Below are 18,340 nucleotides of genomic sequence, written 5' to 3'. Positions count from 1 at the left end.
ATTAACCAAACAGACGACGTCCACGATCAGTCTTAACGGCCAATGAGTGGGGGCTAGGTTTAGGTGCGCTGAGATATTGATTACAGAGCAGTTTGGCACTCATCAAGGTCTCTGCAGTGCAGTCACCGGGGCGACAGCTCTCTCCAGGCGCCAGCTCTTTGCCATATCGCGCTGTGAACTCGGACACCAGGCTCGAACCTCGAGAGATGGGTGCAAATGAGGTCATCGATATTCTCAGCCCACGACCTCAAGTCCTCTGACTGTGACATGCGCCCTCCAACCCGTCCCTGTCTCCGGGAAGCCAGGGCACCGTAGATTCAGGGGCTAACTTGCGTAGCCTGTATCAACGCCTGTGAGCAAGAAAATGAAAATGTGACAAGCCCTAACTCAAGCTTGCACAACCAGGTGACCGTTTCGTTTGATATTGCAAAAACCACTCTGTGCAGCTGCGCGCAAAAGCCGAGTGTTGTTCGTAGGTAGTCACCTCACCTCTAAGTGTGTGGCGCCAGTTGGATCACAGGCACCACAATCACAAGACAAGAGATTCAAAGTGTAGAAACAACGTAGAGTAATGTCCAAATACCTCATTTTCTTCCTAGTGCCACATCTCGATAAGATCGACAACTACTTGAGTGGATATATCATGAACCCAAGGATGCGGCCATACCGCCATCGTGCTAGCGACACCACATATCAACAAACCCGCCAACGAATCTCAGTCCGACCCGTGCAAGTTCACTCAGTGTCGTCGTCAAAATCCTCAGACTTGACCTCCTTCTTGTCCTCGGCCTTGACTTCACCCTTGGCCTCCTTAGTCTCTTCGTCCTCCTCGTCCTTCTCGGCCTTCTTGGCAGCAGCCTTCTTGCGAGGAGTGGCGCGCTTCTTGGTGACCTTGTCGCCGGCGGCGGCCTTGCGGGGGCTGGCAGCGGCGCCGCTGCTGGACTGGTCACGCCAGCCGTGGCGGACAGACATCTGGCGGAAGCGCTCTTTGGCGCACTTGGCGTCCTTGAGACCGAGGGTGGTGGCGACGGCATCCCAGTCGGCATCGGGCTTCTGGGTCATGTTGTCGAAGATGGCCTTGATGAAGCGAAGCTCACCGTCGGTGAGGCCAGTGGGGGCACCCTCCTCGGTGGTGGTCTTCTTGGGAGGCATCTTTGTTAATGTGTTTGGGGCTGCGGCAGGGTCAGCTGTGAACCGGGAGTTGAGGTGCTCAAATGAAAGACTTACTGTGGTGAAAGGTTTCTTGAAGAAAGACGAAGCTTGAAGAGAATCCAGGTGGTATCTTCAGATGTTCTGAAGGTTTGTTTGCGGGAATGTAGAGAAAGGTGTTTGGGGGATGGAAAGTGTTTGGAGGTGAATGTTTGGGAGGGGAGGTTTTATAGCATGGGGTGAGGTAGAAGAATTACCAGAAAACAGGGACAATAGCGAGGTGCAGCCACTGTAAAAATGAATTCAATAGCTATTGTTCTTCTGTATCTGTGCTGGGGAGCATTAGCTTGCAGTGTCAGAGAAGCAGTGACAATGAGAGGGGCAGCCGATGAGGCGGGGAAAGGGGGCATGGAGCTGAGATCGGCCAAACCGGGAGAAAAAGAGATTGAGTGCCCGTTCATGAGCGCAGAATAAGTAATTAGGGCTTTCCATCGGGGTGCTCTCTCAGAGAGCAGAGCATCGCTCATTAGTGTATGGCAATATCTCCAAAACTGGTGCGGAGTGGTGCTCCGGCCACGACCTTCACTCGGCTGGCACTGTTTGGTCATGTTTGCAATTTATGCCTACGAGAAGTGAAAACAGCGTCAAGTTTTTTTTGCTAGGCAAATGCTTTCATGTACCTAGATCATCTGTGTAATTCCTCATGATGTCGTATCTTGTGGTATAGTACAGCCACTTCAGCTATATCATCTACCTCCAGATCACATGTCCATCCTGTCTCAGTGAATCATTCCAAAAATCATCCCCCATCATAGCGTAATCCATCATCCGAGATCAACACTTGGTCTGAACCATGTTGCAGAAGGGCAGGTTCAGAAGGGATCAGCCTTGGTGTTGTCAGGGGCGAGCTCGTCCTGCTGCTCGTCCTTGACGATGGGCTGCTCCATCTCCATCTTCTGGTCCTCGTCCTCTTCAGCCTCGGCAGGCTTCTCCTCTTCCTTCTTGACCCGGCTACGACCCTTGCCCTTGGTGGTGCTGCGGGGAGTCTTGGCCACCTTGGAGGCGCCCTTCTTGGTAGGAGTGGTAGGGGCGCGGGGAGTGACACCAGTATCGGTAGAGATACCAAGCTTGCGCTTGACCTGGCCGAAGCGGACCTGAGATTTAAATGTCAGTAGGCGATATCAAGTGAAGTTATCCAAGACGACAACAGTGGGTGGTGGTCAATGGTGGGTAGGGCAAGAAGGGTGCTCACCTTGGCAACATCGGCATTCTTGAATCCAGCCTCAAGGGCGACAGAATCCCAGTCGACATCGGCCTTGTTTCGAGTGTGCTTGACGATGCTGAAGAAGAGCATGGCCTCGGCGGCGGTGGGTTCCTTCTTTGCGTCGGACATGATGTTCGTTCAACGTCGGGTCTGGTCTTCAAGATCAGTTCAAACGATCGTCAAAGGCCAAACGAAAACAAAGGCGATAAAACTCACGTTTGATAAAAGACTTTTGAGTCGCCTTGCGATGTTGTTGTGGTGAGAGGTGTGAAGAAGGCGAAGTGGTTTGGAGGAGGGGAAGTTTTATTTCACCAGAGGAGGAGAGATTGTTTTTGTTTTCAGGCTTAGGCAGAAAGGAAAGCAAACGGGGAGAAATTCTGCAATCACAATGGCAGGCCTGTGCTGTTTCTTAGACGAGGTTTGTAGAAAAGGTGGTGAATAGGCCAGTCAGGTGCTCAGTATCAGAATTAGCCAATCTGGGTTGACGATGCAAATACTCGAGACAATGTCGACGAATAGGGACATTTTTCAGTCAGGGAAAAGGCCATTTGCCAAGTTAGTGTGAAAGCATATTCTCCATATTTGTCTAGTCGCTAATGAATAGGTACGTGGGAGACGATCCTGCTAAACACGAAGTCAGTTGGTTGTATCAAGGAGTTCTCGGAAAAGGAGAGCATCAACACATGACGAGTAGAAACAGATGCAAGACACGCCGCTGCAACACCAGAACGCTCAATTTCAGACTGCACCTATGGGATGCTATTATACAACTTCAATACCAAGCAGGCAAAATCCAGCAACCCAAACACGGCAGCCATTCCATATTTCGATTCCATCTTGGGATCATGTTGTAGTAGAGATGTTTCAAAAGCAAGCCATTGCAGAAACAAATACCAGACGCGAGCAAGCAGCAAAGAGAAGGTCTCCATCTCGAAGTAAATCATTGTCATTAATCATTGAAAGCAAAGGCAAAAAGCATTCTACCATATCTCCAGTTTTGTACATGTCTCATCCTCTATCCGCAGTGTTTTTTCTTTTCCGTGGGTATCAAAAGTGATGGTCGTTGAAGTGATCGGTCCACTCGGGGCTGCAATCTGCCAGAGAGGCAGCGCCGAAGTCGATAGTCGCGGGACTCTGGCCGCCGCCGACGGCAGTCTTGTAGGCCGTCAGGTCGTAGGCGGCGTCAAACGTATCAAAGGTTGACTGCCCCAGGGTGAAGTCATGGGAAGGCGGTGCCATAAGGTCCTGGGGACAGTCCATCGAGGGACCAAAGCCGTTGCGCAGTCTGAGGTCCTCGAGGGATGCAGAGTTGATAGCAAGACCATGGGTCATGTCATCGCTGCAAGGGGTGAGGAATCGAGGGTTCAAGTCATCTCGATTGTCGATCAGGTAAGGTGATGAAGTCGACGCGGGAGAGAACTGGGCAAGATAGCCAGGTTGACTAGGTTCCTGCTTGATCTTGGGACTCGGGCGAGCTTGGGCATACGACGAAAGGTTCATGCCCGTCTCTGCCTTGATGAGGCTTTCTCTCTTGGCCGGTTGCGTCTTTTTCGACTTGGTCACCCGGGACTTGTCGGCAGTGCGGTTCCTCTTCTGCGGCTCATGACCGTTGACAGTGGCACGGAACCGAGCAAAACGCATCCTCGCAGCGTGTCCGTTTGTGATGGGCTGGAGGAGGACGGGATCCGCGGCGACTTGGTTCCAGTCGATCTGTCCAGGATGGTAAGTGGGAGTGTCGGGGGTTATCCGCAGCTGAGGGACTTACATCCTTAAGGTTCTTCTGGTTGAGTATGGCCAGAAGGAACCGAGCCATGGCGTTCTCGCTGTTGGGAGTCATTATGAATAGAGTAGAGTATAGATAGTATTGTCGAGGACGAAGCAAGGATGGTATTGGCGACGTGCAGCGAGAACGAGGCTGCGGAAGCAGGCAGAATAGAAAGGACGATGGCGAGTATATAAATCAAAACATGTATTAGGCAGCTGTGGCTGTAGTTGCCTCAACGGGAGCGTGAAAATTTGGGAATCGGGATCTAGTAGCGGCCCGAATGCAAGGTTGCGGGTTGAACTGAGTCACAAGTGGTTGTCACCGAGAAACTCGATGCCGTGAACTCAAGGTTGCAAGGTTCGACAGCAAGGCTGAGGCACTCCCAAGGGCGATCGACTGGTTGCAAGGTGTTACAGGCGAAGGCGTGTGATAGGAAGCTTGCAGGAGGAGTTGAGGGTTTTCTGGCCAACAGGAGAACCAGTAGATGGACGAGGCGGAGGGGACAACGGGCCGGGCAGGGCCTCTCGGCGGGAAACCCGTCGGGGGGGTGTCAGCTGAGCTGTGCTAGGGAGAATTTGACGTGTTGGAGCTGGTGTGCATGTGTAGCGTAGCAGTAGCAGATGTGGTCATGTAAGGAGTTGAAGCCTGAGGAAGCGTGAACTGCAGAGGGAACAGGTAGAGGTAGAGGCGCAACAGAGGAGGGAGGAAGGAGAACAGAATGGAAAGAGCCTCTGCTGAAAGGGGGCGGCAGATGCTTGCATTATGTATGTACCAAGACTCCCGCTCTCTGCGATGCCACCATCTTCTTCTGTGGGGGAACAGCGAATACGCAGCCCAGGCAGCCCAGGGGATCCATGGATCCAGGCACACATGGGGATGGGGCCTGTGTAATCGCACTGTAATGCGCGAGCCTTTCTAGGGCCGAAAATGTCTGAGATGGCGGTCATGATGCCCCATAGTTGCCTGGTGCTACGACTTTTTTTCCTTGTTGGCTCAAGATGATCCCTCCCGCTGCTGATGGATGGATGGACAAGGAAAGTAAATGGGGCGCTCGCGACGAGGGGCTATGACGGCCGCGAGCACCGCGTAAAGTGGTTGCCCACCCCCCGCTAAAACCCACTAAATCAGAGTCTAAGACCGCCCCCCATGTCCCCTGCCGCCGGGGCTAGGTGTGCTGCAACCACTACATTACAGCGGCTCGCCGCAGGTCCCAGCAATCGATTTGCATCCAGATTCGGTTCGTGAGAGACAGATTCGACAATTGAGACAGCAAACTTCACGCTCTCTCTACGGAGACTTTTAATTATGGAATGAGAGAAGTTTTTTCTACTGCGACTCATCCGCAACATGTCCAAACCTTGTCAGGTCCGCCCGGGAGCCGTGCCGACTCCTATCGCTCAATTGCGCCACGACAAACGGAAGACGAGTTTTTGGTCCGGATCTCAATCGACAGAGGCAAGCTAAAGCGGGCTTGGACAGGGGTGTCAAAGCCTGGAATGGAGTGAAACCACAACGTGTGACTCATTCCGCGGGCCACCGACGAATTATCTCTAGCACATCGGGCATCCGACATGTAAGAGCGCAGGGGGGACGATATATGGGGTGGACATGGTTGGGCGACCTGGCTATCCCATGGCGATACAGTAGCTTGGACGGCCTCGTGGCTTCGAGTCTGCCGATGGTGTCTATGTCTATCCTACAATTGGCTCGGGCATTTGAATTGAGCTGGAGCTTGTGGTGTGCAGGGAAACAAAGAGTTGATCGTTCAATGCATGTTGGGCAGAGTAAATTGCCTGAATCGCAAGGAAGTAAAAAAGGCAGCTGAACAGACCTCACCCCCTATGACAAACCCAAACAGCCTCGAGAATGAGAAAGAAATGATTGCGCCATGCAGCCGATCCATCCAGGTTTGCTTTGCCCTTTTCTGACGCTCGGCTGAGGGGTGTGGCCTGGAAAAGTTGGAGGATGGTGCTCTGCTGGCCAGCGTCGCAAGCGGTGACGAGCAACACGACGAGCAGCAATTCCACCGCCAGACGAGCTCTGGAAACCTGGAAAATTTGCAGAGGGCATAATCAAGCTCGAAAAATGCATCTCGATGGCAAACGGCCGCATCTATGGTCGCGTATGAGCCCCGAGAAGACAGTAACCGTCGTGGAGGGCATGGGATGAAGTGGGATGGGAAACGCGACGGGCGCGAATCTGGTGGGACACTGTGCTGCCTGGCTCCTCGCCAAGTCACCACGAAAGCACGTGAGCCCCTGGCTCCTCGTAAATTGTCTTCTCCCTGGGCTCCACCCGCGTGTCCTCTTTTCTTTCCCCCTTGCAGGAGCTGACGCGAATTGACGCCTGGCTGACGGGGTCCTCCGTTGCCACTCCGTCAATGCTCCGTTTCCGGACCGTTCTCCGTCTTGAATGTCTGGACCGTCGCTGAAACGCCTCTGTCTGTCCAGACCGTCCTTGACTCGTAACCTCCTCTCGTGCGCCCGGCTAAACCATGGTATACCCTCGGTTAAGCCAGAGCATCTGAATGACAGAAGCATCATCGAGTCTCGTCATCAGAGTGAGATTTGGCTTTTGTCCTGGCGAATTGCCTTTCAACAAGTCCTTGTCGTGATGATCACCCTCGTCGACCGTCAACCGTCTCAATCCCTCGTGGATTTACAATTTTCCCTGCAAAAGCAAATGCCGTGCAACACCAGCCCTCAGGACAAACATTGATCCGCTCCGCCATTACCCCATGCCAAGGCGACGCTCGGGCCACATGCCTTCCAAGGTCCCCAACCTCCCGCCTCAGTGGCTCCCTTAGCAATTTCTCACTATCAATTTTCCCATTGATCCAGCCGTTGCCTTAACAGCATCTAACCACCTCGAGTCGTCTTGTCGTCCATCACACTTCTGTGTTCCGTCCTGCTTGCCCCGGTGTCTGTTACTGTCCATCGTCATGAACAACAAGAATTGGAACGACAGAGCAGACAAAGACCTGTTCTTTACTATACTGTCTGTCAAGAACATTGGTGTCATAAGCGGCGCGGAATGGACCACCATTGGCAATCACATGAGAGGCCTTGGATATGGCTTCACCAATGAAGGATGTCGGTAAGTTGTCGTGATCTCTTCTTATCAAAGTGTCATTGGAATTGCAACACGTGATGGTTCGTCATCTGATCGTGTTCCGTGTTGCTTCTTTATGATGGATGAGTGTTGCTTGCGCTTCTCGTCTGTACCTTACACGCGCCGTTGGCGTTACATGTACTTGCCTCATATGAGACATGTCGATCGACCGAGGCCAACCAAGATACTCGACCCAGACATCCTACTCTTCCAATTTAACATGTTCTTCATGATACTTCTAATCATGTTACTAACACTGGTCCAGTCAACACTTCCAGGGTCTCCGACGAGCCCAGAACAAGGCAGAGTCCGGTGGCCTCAACGAGAACTCACGCAAGGTTGATCCAACCCTGAACCCGATTACTCGCCGTCCAGGTCCTGGTCGAGGCCGGCCCAGGAAACAGCCTCCTGTTCCCGTCGCTGGTGTCCCCGGGGAGGGTATTCCCAACCAAGCCATGGGTCTTGTTACACCAGGGCCGCACGCTCAGCCCGTCCAAGGCTATGGTGTTCCTCCTGGTCAAGCCATTCTCCCTCAGCCAATGCCAGCCACCGCAGCTGGTCCTATTCCGGCTCCAGCTCCAACTCCTGCCGCGGCTACTGTGCCTGGTCCTCCTGCTCCCGTTGCTGCTGCACCTCCCGCTGCACCGCCCGCTAGCCAGTTGGTATCTCATGCGACATATCCCAGCCCCCCGCGTGCCCCTGAGCTTCCCCAAAATCCCCCACATCTACACCCTCTCCAGCATGGACCGCAAAATCAGGAGCCCCGACAAGATCCTCCCCGAGACCTCAGAGAAGGCACCAACACAAGTTCAACCTCTCAGCCTCCAACTGCGGAACCCAATCATCAGCCACCTTCAGAATCTGTGGGACCGTCGGAACACCTTGAGGAAGCGAACGAGGATGTCGACGCTGATGCTGATGTCGATGTGGTGGATCCTATCGCCGACGTGGATGTCGATGGCGATGCTGATGCTGATGCCGACGGAGACGAACCTGCTGCCAAGCGACCACGACTAAGCTCACCAGATCCTTCCAAGGAGGTGATGGACGATGAGGCTGTTCTGGCGCTTGCAGCCCACAGCGGCCCTGTTGACCCATTCCCTTCTGAGTAAGCCATTATCAGTCCAGTCTTGTCATGATTCGAGATGCTAACTTTTACAGTTTTGCTACGTACGGAGAGGCATGAGAAGCAGCAATTTGCAACAGTGATACCATGGGCACAGGCGTTAGAAATCGGTAGAAATCGGGAGTTGCTCGAACTCGGTCTCTTGTTGTCGGGGATCAATAGGTTTAAGCGGGAACTGGGTCTTTTTGCGCGGCGCACACGACGCCGCAGGGTACTACTACTACATACATGGAACGAGCCTCGATTGTTTGGAGTTTGATGGCGGATACATGTACGGTTACATGCCCATCTACTTGCCAGGAGTGGTGAGTTTGGTGGGAGATGTAGATAACCTATGGCAGTTATCATGGGTTCAACGAACGAACGAGTTGGCTTTGCCGGTGACTTTAATGATTGTGACTGATAGAAAGGTATCCTAAACATGCACCAGGTTGATTCACCCGGTCTTGGTCCTTGTGGGTATAAATTCTCGGCTCAAAAGAGCAGCCTAGACTTGTTCCTCTTCTCTCTCGCATCCTCACTTTGCAACAACACCCTCTTCGCACAACACCAATCTCCCAACACACCAAGAAACCCAACCCTCGCAACAAAGCCAAAATGCCCAACACCAGTGACTGGGACAACGCCGACTTCCTGATGGACCTCGGGATCGCGCTCTTCACGGCCGCGCAGGCCAACAAGGCGCTCCCCGTGCCCGTCAAGGAAGCCGTCGAGGCTTATCTCAAGGAGCGCGGCTGGAAGACCTCCTTTGACGCAGTTCGGTAGGTGATCACTTTCTTTTTCTCTGGAACCACACTTGAGGGTCGATTTGGCTGTTGAGATTGCTGCTTGGCCGGGGCAAACACTCGCTCTCTTGAGCAGCAGCAACTCGAGACTGAACCCATTCTCCCCCAATTCGAGCACGCATTTCCCTGCACATGATTCACCGAGCTTCGAGCCGCACCTGGATTTTGAAGCCTAAATCTTAGGACCTGAGGAGGTGACAAGTCTTCTCCTCTCTCATCTCATGCATTACATCTCCTCATCCATTCTCCATCAACCCTGGGCTGCACCACGTTCCCTCCTCACCACCACCTCTTTAACCCTCCCCAACACGTCCACACTTGTCGATAATACACAATGGCCAGGCGTCAGACCATGCAGTGGGACGCCAACGTCCACGAGGACATCCTCATCTGCATGTTCCAGCACCTCAAGCTGAGCAACGAGGATTGGACCAGTGTCATGGCCGAGTTGCAGAAGCTGGGGTACACATTTACTGAAAGTGCTCTTCGGTATGAATTGGCTTGATTTGCGTTCACTTTCTTTTACCCCTCCATGTTTTGCTGCCTGGCTTTTTTTTCCCTTGCTCTATTTACATTCACCTTTCCCACAACCACCCCTCTTCCAAACTTGACCTCCAATCTTCACATCCCACTTCTCTTCCTCCACCACAACTCATCTCTCATTCCTCTCCCATTCACCGCCTCTACTATCACCCCAACTATTCTCCCTCTTCATCAAACATCATCATGTCTGGAAAGCCATCGCGCGGCTGGGATGCCAACTCCCACGAGGACCTCCTCTTGACCTTGTTGGAGGAGATAAAGCCCTCCCGAGCCATCCTCACCAGTGTTTCCGAGCGGATGCGCGAGAAGGGCTACTCATACTCCTTTGATGCCATCAAGTACCACGCCACCCATCTCCTGTTTCTCTTATCGCCAAGCACACTTCTGCCTGACATTAAGCTAACCCATCAACAGCCAGCACGTCCAGAAGCTTCGCAAGAACCGCGACACCAACGCCAGCAACGCCCTCAGTGCCATCCAGGCTGCCGGCGCCGGCTCGGCCACGACCACCCCTCGCAAGAAGGCCACTACCACTCCCCGCAAGCGCAAGAACGCCAAGAACACCCCTGCCGAGGAGGACGACGCCGAGGACGAAAAGATGAAGCTTAAGCAGGAGAACGACGATGAAGGAGGTGATGAACTCGTCTCTCCTTCGCCCATGAAGCGCGCCAAGAGAACCCCCAAGTAAGTTTGGACTGGTATACACTTCATCTTCTGTTCACTTGCTGACTATTTGGCAGGCCTGAGCCTATGGATGAAGAGCTCGAAGCAGAGGTCGAAGGAGAGATCTAATTCTCTTCCTTTTGTCACTATCAAGTAAGCTTACTCGTCCTTTTCTCGCAATGTACCGCCGCTGACTTCCTCGTAGTTTGGTAGTGGAGAGAGTCACATGGATCAATCCAAGACTCATGCTTGGGTGTTTATCTCCCTCGTCATCCTCAGATCAACAGGGACTGCGCAGGACACGCTTCACCCTTGGGGATGTGCTTTACATGAATGGATGGATGGATGGCAGGCTTCTAGGCCTATGAACGAAAGCGCGAGAAAACATGGTGATGGCACAGGCACACGCCTCTAGATGTAACAACAGGATTGCCATATGAGGCGATTTCACAAGATTTCTATCACGAATTGATGACATGAAAGACAACCATGGATGAACTTGCACTTTGTGATGTCTAACTTGGTGGGTGCTGCTATCTCGGGCGAGTAGTCCAGCACTTGATTCCCCATGAACGGAATAGGGGTATTTTGATTCCCACGAAATGTTCCCAATCGGCGAGAGACTACGTAGAATCTCATGTCACCCATTTAGTGCATATATGAGCACATACTGGAATTGGGCGGATTCTACAATGGACATTTAGCATCCATAATGAGAACCAGAAGCACCCACAATGGTGAGTTGAGAGGTGATATTACTCTGCCTGGAATTCCATCTTCCACTCCAGTATTACCATTACCAGATCATCATTTAATCATCACCTAAAATGCCATGATGGGGTTTTGGTGACTACACAATACTCTAATGAGGCAGTATCTCCAAATAATCAAGCTGGTGTTCAAATATGAGGCTTGACAGAATGGGCACTGATAACGAATATACTGCCATAACTGCCACTAACAATAGGCAGCCGAGCTCTCTTCCCATTTACCTTATTCACCATTTATCCTCACTTCCTTTGACTTCTACTCTCCCTCTCTTCCATCCCCCCTCCTCTAAAATCTTCACATTCTTCTTTAAATCCTTCTTCCTCTTCCCCTTCACCACCAATACTCTTCATCCTTTACCTCCCACACAACTCTCTCTCTCTCTCTCTCTCCAACAAAAACAACAACAACTCCCACCCTCTTCATCATGCCTCCCGCTGAGAAGAAGTGGGATGCCAACGCCGAGCGCGACCTCTGCGTCGCCGTCATCATGGGCGCCCAGGATGGCGATCGCATGCGCTACAACTGGCCCAAGGTTCACAGCGCCATGGAGGCACTTGGCTACTCCTTCACCAAGGATGCCATCTCGTAAGTCTCTTTCATCTTCCCTTTTCATCCTCTCCATCTCCTCGAAATCCACCTCCATGATGCTGACCGCCAAACAGCCAGCACTTTAGCAAGTCCATCATGCGTGACTTCAAGGCCCGCCACGGCGACACCACCAACGACAGCGCTTCCACTCCTACCTCAGTCCCCAAGAAGGCGACCCGAAAGCGCGCCACTCCCGCCAAGGGCCGCAAGAAGAAGGTCGCCTCCGAGGAGGATGACGACGACGAGACCAACGACCCCTTCGCCGACTCTCCCCTTGCCAAGAAGGTGAAGCGGATGCAAGAGGATGAGAAGAAGGACGTCAAGCCTGATGATCTCGGTGACCGCAAGCGCGAGCGCAGGTACGTTTTTGCCTTTCCTCTGTCCAGCGCCAAAAACTGACTGTAGACAGTGCCACTGCCGCCAGCCATGAGGCCAGATTCGAGGCTTGGCTCGATGCTGGCAAGCAGGAGGAAGCCTAGGATCTCGCTGCAGGGTACAGGCATTTCTAGTTCATCTTTGAACCAGCTAGTCTGTGTAGTTGAGGCGTGATGGCGCTTTGGGGATTTCAGCAAAATTGTAGCCTTGAGAGGGCTGGGCAGGAAGATACTTAATGCCTCTATTAAATGGAAAAGGATTCGTGATGATTCTTTCGTGGGTGCCGTATCATCTTGTCTCCTATAAGTTGAAGTCATCACCCACGAGTGATGAGATAAACGTTGTCTGTCTGCTGCCAAGTTGTAAACCACCGCTAACATTGCCTCACCATTACCCAAATCATCAAACGGCCAATCTCCGTCATTCATATTGTCGCGGAATTCGTAAACTTCCGGCCAGAATCCTTGAAGCTACATACACAAGTCCCCATCCCAAAGATGACAGCCGTGTCCGATACCCTCCAAAACGCCGCTCAAAATACCGAAAGTGTCACAGGTTATCTGGGTCGTCGACCATCAAGTCGGTTACCCTCACTAGTGCCCTTCTTTTCAGGCGCCTTGGACTTGTCATCTCCTTCGCCCTTTCTCTTAACTGCGCCTCGGAGGGTCTGGCCCTGGCCGGCAAAGTGAGGCCTGTTGGCGTTCTCCTTCTCTTGCTCCTTGTCTGCTTCTGTCTTGACCGGCTTAATCTCATATCCGAAGAAGAGCTTGTTGGGTGGCAGACGGAGAGCTGCTGGGGCGCCATCGCGTCGCTTGGGCAGTCCCGGGATGTCTACTGGGACAGGCACAGGAGTCGCCGGCTTAGGGGTCGAATTCTTGCTGCCCTTCTTCGCCAACTTCTGTCCCTCTCCCAGGAAGTTGGTGATGTTGCTGGTTACTGATGGGGCCATGGCGCCGTAGTTGATGGCTTGGGCCATGGTGCCCTGGTTGTGTAGCAGACCTCCAGCAGGAACGCCGCCACCTCGTGTGCTCCTCGGGGTGCTTGTGCCACTCTTGCGCTCGGGCTCGACGTATCCGACAGGGGGGCAAACTCTACCGACACGTCCGTCTCGATCATACTGACACCCATCTTGTCTGTCTCGGGCTTCACGTCGAGGACAGCCACCTCGTACACTTCATCGTTGTAGGCAAAGTTGAAAACATCACCCTTTGTCAGGGTAGCAAAGTTGCGGAAGGCCTTCTCCAGAACAGCCTTGGGGTCGCTGATCTCGAGAAAGCTAACAGACTGCGGCTGCAGCTTGACCATCTTGGCCAACTCCAGGGATGTGGTCCGGATCTGAATCATATCACCAACATCCATGCCCAGTGTTTCCATCATCTGTGCCAAGTCAGTTTCCAACTCTCTCCGGAAGGCATGACGAAGGAGAGTAATACCCATTGCGGAATGTATGCTCGACCCTCCTCTGCGATAAACTCCAACACACCCGCATGCGAGTGCTTTCCCTTCTCGCCGTTGATCAACTCCATCAGCAGCGGCCACTGAACGTGGAGCTTGGACACCTTGTCAAGGGCCGAGGGAGGGAGGATGATCTTGGATCCATAGTTGAGCTCCGGTCGCTCGGCTCCGGGTGCCATGATGAGGGGATAGCATCGATAGTATTCGTCGAAGCGCTGTACGATGGGTCGTCGTCCATGGCGAGCCATGTTGTAGAGGTGGTCCGGATTAGCGGGATCATACCCGCGGCCAAGGCCTGAGTACTATGGTCTTGTTAGAAGCTGCTCGGTACCGATACGGGAAGTCTGAGAGACATACCATGGCGACGGCTGCTTGATCGTGGACGGATCGTTTGGTGATGTGGCGGGGCCAGGTTCGAAGTATTCGGGAGCGGTCAAAGAAGGATCGATCGAGACTGTGCCAGGCTCGGATAATAGGACGGTTGCTCTCTCCGAATCAGCAAAGGCGAAGAGGGAGTGTCGGTCAGTGGTTGCGTTGGGTTGTGGGTTTCAAGGTTAAGTAAGAAAGAGCTTCTTGATGGTGGTCGCAGGTGTCTCCAAGGACCACCATCACTCACGGTAGGCACAGGCACAGGCTCCTGCCGCGTGGGGGGTGGAGGCTGCCGAAACGGCAGAGGCAGCTCTTGGATGACGCAGTTGGGGCAGGCTGACAAAAAGAATGCACGTTGGTAATTGGTTGAAGAAATAAGCCAGCGTCTTCATTGGGTTTTTACTATTTATACGTCCAGTTCTTAATGTCACCCAGGCCGATGACGCAGATTTTTAGGCCGTCTTCTGCTTTGTCTAAAGTACTGTGAATGTGAGAACCTGCCTTGTAATGAGACAATAGACATTCCAACCATAGACCAACATTGATGGTAAATATTTCGGCTTAAAGAGTACAAAAAAGAAACAGTGAATATTATGGCTCGTAATGCAGAAGCAAAGAAAGCCAAATACAAAACACTAGGCATAGGATCCTCAGTGTTTCTGGACTCGTTTCTTTGTAGACATTCTTGAATCCCCACCCTGTAGCAGCCTGGATGGCTGTCACTGCTCCAACCAGCATAGCGCGTTTGTTACCCACCAGAGCCTACGGGCGACAACGTCCAAGCTCCTTCAAGCTTTCTACCTTTGTCACATTCACTTTGCGCCTTCGCCCCAAATCATCCATTTCCTTTCCCTACCACATTCACATTTCCAGGAAGCAGCTTATTCACATACACTCTGTCCCATAGCGACAATGGCGTCACGCTACTCGGCTGCGCGACCCAAGCGCGATGGCGAGAACTTTGCGCGAACTCACCACAACGAAGACGGCTCCGACTCCAAACGGGTCAAGTTTGACGTCCGAAACCCCTCGACTCTGGCCCCCGATGCCCGCGAAGATGATGCAATCCTCGATGCCGACGTCATTGGTGGCTCTGCTGCTACGAAGCGAGGTGCTGTCAACCTCGACGGTTATGACAGCGACTCGGACAACGAAAACTTTAACGCCCGAGCCGAGAGTCGCAAACGAGGCAATGTCAATATTCTAGAGCAGCTTGACAACTACGACGCCACCAGTTCTGGCCCAGCTCCGGGTGCTGCTGCCGATGCCGATGACGACGATGACATGTTTGCTGCCGACGACGATGAAGTAAAGGAAGCGCCAGAGGACGGCGACTTTGACAAGAATGGCCGCAAGAAGGACAAGGTCCGCTTCCTCGATGATGACCAAATCGTCGGCCAAGAACAAGCCAGTAGGGACAAGGACCAGATTCGGCTCGACAACGAAGCAAGTAGCGACGACGAGGAAGACGTGGATCTGGCTATCCAGGAGGAGGGCGTCGATGAAGAGGTTGGCGCAGGAGGACTCAAGAGAAATGCTCCCAAGGTCGAGGCGTTCAACCTAAAGCAAGAGATGGAAGAGGGTCAGTTTGATCAAGACGGCAACTACGTCCGCAAAGGTGGCGACCCCGACGCCGTTCATGACAGCTGGCTCCAGGGTCTTAGCAAGAAGGAGATGAAAAAGGCTGCGGCAGCCCATGAGAAGCGGGAGGCCGAGGCGCGAAAACGACGTATGGACGAAGACGAGGTTCTCGTGTCAGACCTCCTCAAGACTCTGATTCTCAATCTGGACCGAACAGAAACACCGCTCGAGGCGCTGGCCAGGCTTGGCAAGAAGCAAACAAAGCCCAAGAAGATCCCCAAGTGGAAGCTCAAGAAGATGAACAAGGGCGCTGAAGGCATGGACGTGGACGGCAGTGCTGACAGCCAAGATGCAGAGCAGCAGCGGATAAAGGCTTCAATTGATGCCATCACGGATGCTGCAGACAAGCTGCTAAGCCGGGACCACGAGGACATTTACGATCAAGAACGGGAGCTCCTCGTCCGAGAATATCGCAGAGAGACTGGCGAGGATTGGGTGGAGCCGGAAGCAGGAAAGGCTGACCGGGATCAGGAGGGGGAGGGGCAGGAGACGGCGGTGAAGCCGGGGACGATGTGGGAGTTCCGATGGGTAGATGGACGAGACGGAGGCGCCAGTCAAGGACCGTACGACGGGGCTACGATGAAGGCGTGGCAGGATGCCGGATACTTCCCAGAAGACGCGGTCGAGTTCCGAGTTGTGGAGGAGGGCCGGGAATGGAGATCGCGGGTCAAGGCTTTTGAATGAACAAGATTGCCACGGGAGGTCAGCCGAGGCATTGGATATCGGTATGCCGTGTTAGTGCGGGCGAAGCAGGCACTTTGGTGCACCAGGCGCCTGTCTGATTTGCCGCGAGACAGCTGGGCTGGGGCGACGGGCAAGTTCCAGGTTAAAAAGGTGCAACGGGCTTCCAACATGTTCCAAAGATGGACACCAACCGGCTCTTCTTGTGAGCATGTGGGTGCTCGGCCAACGAAGTGCATGTGTACATGGAGATGGACCGTTCTGGAGACGCGACGCCATGACGGCTTGTGGAGCCCGTTTCGCGTCGAGAACTCGAGAGCCCACTGAAGAGGCATGAATGCATGACACCAGACGGACGGCTGCGACGTTGTGGCTATTGGTTTGGGGCCGGGGAGAGCCACGTTGGATGGACGGCGGGCGGCACCTTGAAGGAGTAGCATCTGCGACGGACATGCGGCGACGAGCATGCGGGCCCCCGGCGAGGCGTGGCCGTTAGCCGGGGTCCTGGATTCATGACGGTCAATGGTCAATTGGCATGATGGTGCATGATGGATGCCGCGGGACGATGACGATGGAGGGGGAGGCTAAGAGCCGAGACGGCCTCCAAGGTGCTGGAAAGGGCTGACGCTGGGCAAGGACTGGCAGCTGGGTTCCTGGGGATCCCGATGCGCGGCCGGGGGGCGGGTGAGGCCGGGCGAGTGGGATCTTGAGGGGGGCACGAGGGCTGAGGAGGCTGAGAAGCCGGGGCAGGTCCCAGCGTGGAGTATGAACGATGGAGAAGCCGGGGGGCCAAGGTGAGGTTGGATGGAGCTTGAATGGGGTTGGACGGGGGAAGTTGGCGACTTCATAGGCGAGGCTTGAGCCGACCCAAGCCCGTGATCCCGTGATGCTCCGGCGCGTGGAGCGGAAGCCGGGGCCGCAGCCGTAAGGTAGGCCGTAGCCGAGCGGTTACCGTGGGAAAGGGCTGGAAGGGGGAAGCGGCCGGCGGCAAACGGGCTGAGTCGGATGGAGCAGGGATATTTGGTAACAAGTTGCACCTATGCATGCATGTAAGTGGTGTTTGATGATCAGAATAGACTCTAGACAGTGATCACTGATTCTCGGCGTCTTCGTCATGGTGTCTGTGTAGCATCGGACGTTACCATGTGGGTGCCTTGGTAGGCGCCGAGCAGGGCCTCAAAGTCGAAGCAAAAGATAATTCTTCCGGTGAGCAAGGTGAAGCAATTCATGAACTGATGTTGGCATCGACGACAAGCTATCTGTGGTCTAGCCCAGATTCAAGCTAGATGCGCCCAGGATTAGAGTGGAGGGATCGAGCAGGAGGCTCTGTGGAGGCGAGCGCCGTCTGTCCAAAAAGGGACAGGGGTTCGGTCAGGCCAGGTCAGGCCAGGTCGATCTCAGGTGAGGATCCTCGGTGAGATTAGAGATTTGGAAAGAATGAGACCACGTCCACAGACAGCGAGGGCCGTGCAACGCAGCCAGCCTCGTCTCTGATGGGGGGTTCAGTCGTCTTTGGGATCGGTACGCCCCCTGGGTGTCTCCAAGAGAGGTTGTCACAGATAAGCGGCATGAGGTGAGGCGGTGGGCTTTTGGCGATTGAATTGACAGATGGACTGACAAAAAAGACCAGGGTGAGAGGGAATTGATACGGCGTTTCGATGGCAGAACTGCGAATGCAGTCGGTCCGTCAAGGCCCGTGGCCTATCAACGGCCCGATACAGGCCCGTCTCGGTGAGCTGTTTGTCCATGATGGATGTAATTTCTGATAGCCAGGCTCACAGGAGAGCTCAACAATTTGAGGGCATGGACCCATGGCATGTCTGAGGGAGGGAGCTCTGATACAGAGAAGAGTCATCATGATTGAGGCCCTAGAGGCCTCACCTTGACGGGACAACAGGGTGGTCATGTCATGTCTTGTCTTGCCGCCACCGAGCAGATATCTTGTTGCTACACCTGTTGGCCGCATTAGCTGCAATAGGCATCATGGACTGCTACCGTACGCAACCACGGCGATTGTAAACAAGTTGACCAAGACTGTGTCTCAATAATAGCTC

At 53.7% G+C, this 18,340-nt stretch overlaps 9 protein-coding genes across 9 annotated transcripts; 4 read left to right on the top strand and 5 right to left on the bottom strand.

Moving 5' to 3' along the window:
• Positions 1 to 735: 735 nt before the first annotated feature.
• On the bottom strand, positions 736 to 1,152 carry MRS44_002627 (uncharacterized protein; the record flags this gene model as incomplete). Its single annotated transcript, XM_046273499.1, has 1 exon — positions 736 to 1,152. One exon carries the CDS (start codon positions 1,150 to 1,152, stop codon positions 736 to 738), a length of 417 nt encoding a protein of 138 aa, XP_046136737.1.
• An 869-nt stretch (positions 1,153 to 2,021) lies between these two features.
• On the bottom strand, positions 2,022 to 2,542 carry MRS44_002626 (uncharacterized protein; the record flags this gene model as incomplete). Its single annotated transcript, XM_046268120.2, has 2 exons — positions 2,022 to 2,303; positions 2,402 to 2,542. The coding sequence occupies 2 exons, from the start codon at positions 2,540 to 2,542 to the stop codon at positions 2,022 to 2,024; spliced, it is 423 nt and encodes a 140-aa protein (XP_046136736.1).
• Positions 2,543 to 3,460: 918 nt separating this feature from the next.
• On the bottom strand, positions 3,461 to 4,250 carry MRS44_002625 (uncharacterized protein; the record flags this gene model as incomplete). The annotated part of the gene is made up of 2 exons (XM_046268119.2): positions 3,461 to 4,123; positions 4,179 to 4,250. 2 exons carry the CDS (start codon positions 4,248 to 4,250, stop codon positions 3,461 to 3,463), a joined length of 735 nt encoding a protein of 244 aa, XP_046136735.1.
• A 2,869-nt stretch (positions 4,251 to 7,119) lies between these two features.
• MRS44_002624 (uncharacterized protein) lies at positions 7,120 to 9,705 on the top strand (the record flags this gene model as incomplete). The annotated part of the gene is made up of 5 exons (XM_046279341.2): positions 7,120 to 7,274; positions 7,555 to 8,397; positions 8,451 to 8,459; positions 8,907 to 9,176; positions 9,543 to 9,705. The coding sequence occupies 5 exons, from the start codon at positions 7,120 to 7,122 to the stop codon at positions 9,703 to 9,705; spliced, it is 1,440 nt and encodes a 479-aa protein (XP_046136733.2).
• Positions 9,706 to 9,926: 221 nt separating this feature from the next.
• On the top strand, positions 9,927 to 10,535 carry MRS44_002623 (uncharacterized protein; the record flags this gene model as incomplete). Its single annotated transcript, XM_065622899.1, has 3 exons — positions 9,927 to 10,102; positions 10,158 to 10,427; positions 10,484 to 10,535. 3 exons carry the CDS (start codon positions 9,927 to 9,929, stop codon positions 10,533 to 10,535), a joined length of 498 nt encoding a protein of 165 aa, XP_065478971.1.
• A 1,066-nt stretch (positions 10,536 to 11,601) lies between these two features.
• MRS44_002622 (uncharacterized protein) lies at positions 11,602 to 12,244 on the top strand (the record flags this gene model as incomplete). The annotated part of the gene is made up of 3 exons (XM_046283861.2): positions 11,602 to 11,762; positions 11,840 to 12,124; positions 12,175 to 12,244. The coding sequence occupies 3 exons, from the start codon at positions 11,602 to 11,604 to the stop codon at positions 12,242 to 12,244; spliced, it is 516 nt and encodes a 171-aa protein (XP_046136732.1).
• A 452-nt stretch (positions 12,245 to 12,696) lies between these two features.
• MRS44_002621 (uncharacterized protein) lies at positions 12,697 to 13,955 on the bottom strand (the record flags this gene model as incomplete). Its single annotated transcript, XM_065622898.1, has 4 exons — positions 12,697 to 13,231; positions 13,312 to 13,517; positions 13,574 to 13,897; positions 13,953 to 13,955. The coding sequence occupies 4 exons, from the start codon at positions 13,953 to 13,955 to the stop codon at positions 12,697 to 12,699; spliced, it is 1,068 nt and encodes a 355-aa protein (XP_065478970.1).
• A 921-nt stretch (positions 13,956 to 14,876) lies between these two features.
• MRS44_002620 (uncharacterized protein) lies at positions 14,877 to 16,289 on the top strand (the record flags this gene model as incomplete). Its single annotated transcript, XM_046280756.1, has 1 exon — positions 14,877 to 16,289. One exon carries the CDS (start codon positions 14,877 to 14,879, stop codon positions 16,287 to 16,289), a length of 1,413 nt encoding a protein of 470 aa, XP_046136730.1.
• Positions 16,290 to 16,870: 581 nt separating this feature from the next.
• Positions 16,871 to 17,515, bottom strand: MRS44_002619 (uncharacterized protein; the record flags this gene model as incomplete). The annotated part of the gene is made up of 2 exons (XM_065622897.1): positions 16,871 to 17,323; positions 17,429 to 17,515. The coding sequence occupies 2 exons, from the start codon at positions 17,513 to 17,515 to the stop codon at positions 16,871 to 16,873; spliced, it is 540 nt and encodes a 179-aa protein (XP_065478969.1).
• Between the last annotated feature and the right edge of the window lie 825 nt (positions 17,516 to 18,340).

Source organism: Fusarium solani (assembly GCF_023522795.1).
Source record: "Fusarium solani strain SB1 chromosome Unknown bctg00000001, whole genome shotgun sequence".
Classification (NCBI taxonomy): domain Eukaryota; kingdom Fungi; phylum Ascomycota; class Sordariomycetes; order Hypocreales; family Nectriaceae; genus Fusarium; species Fusarium solani.
Note: the sequence above shows the minus strand (reverse complement) of the source record. Positions and strands in the feature narration are given on the sequence as shown.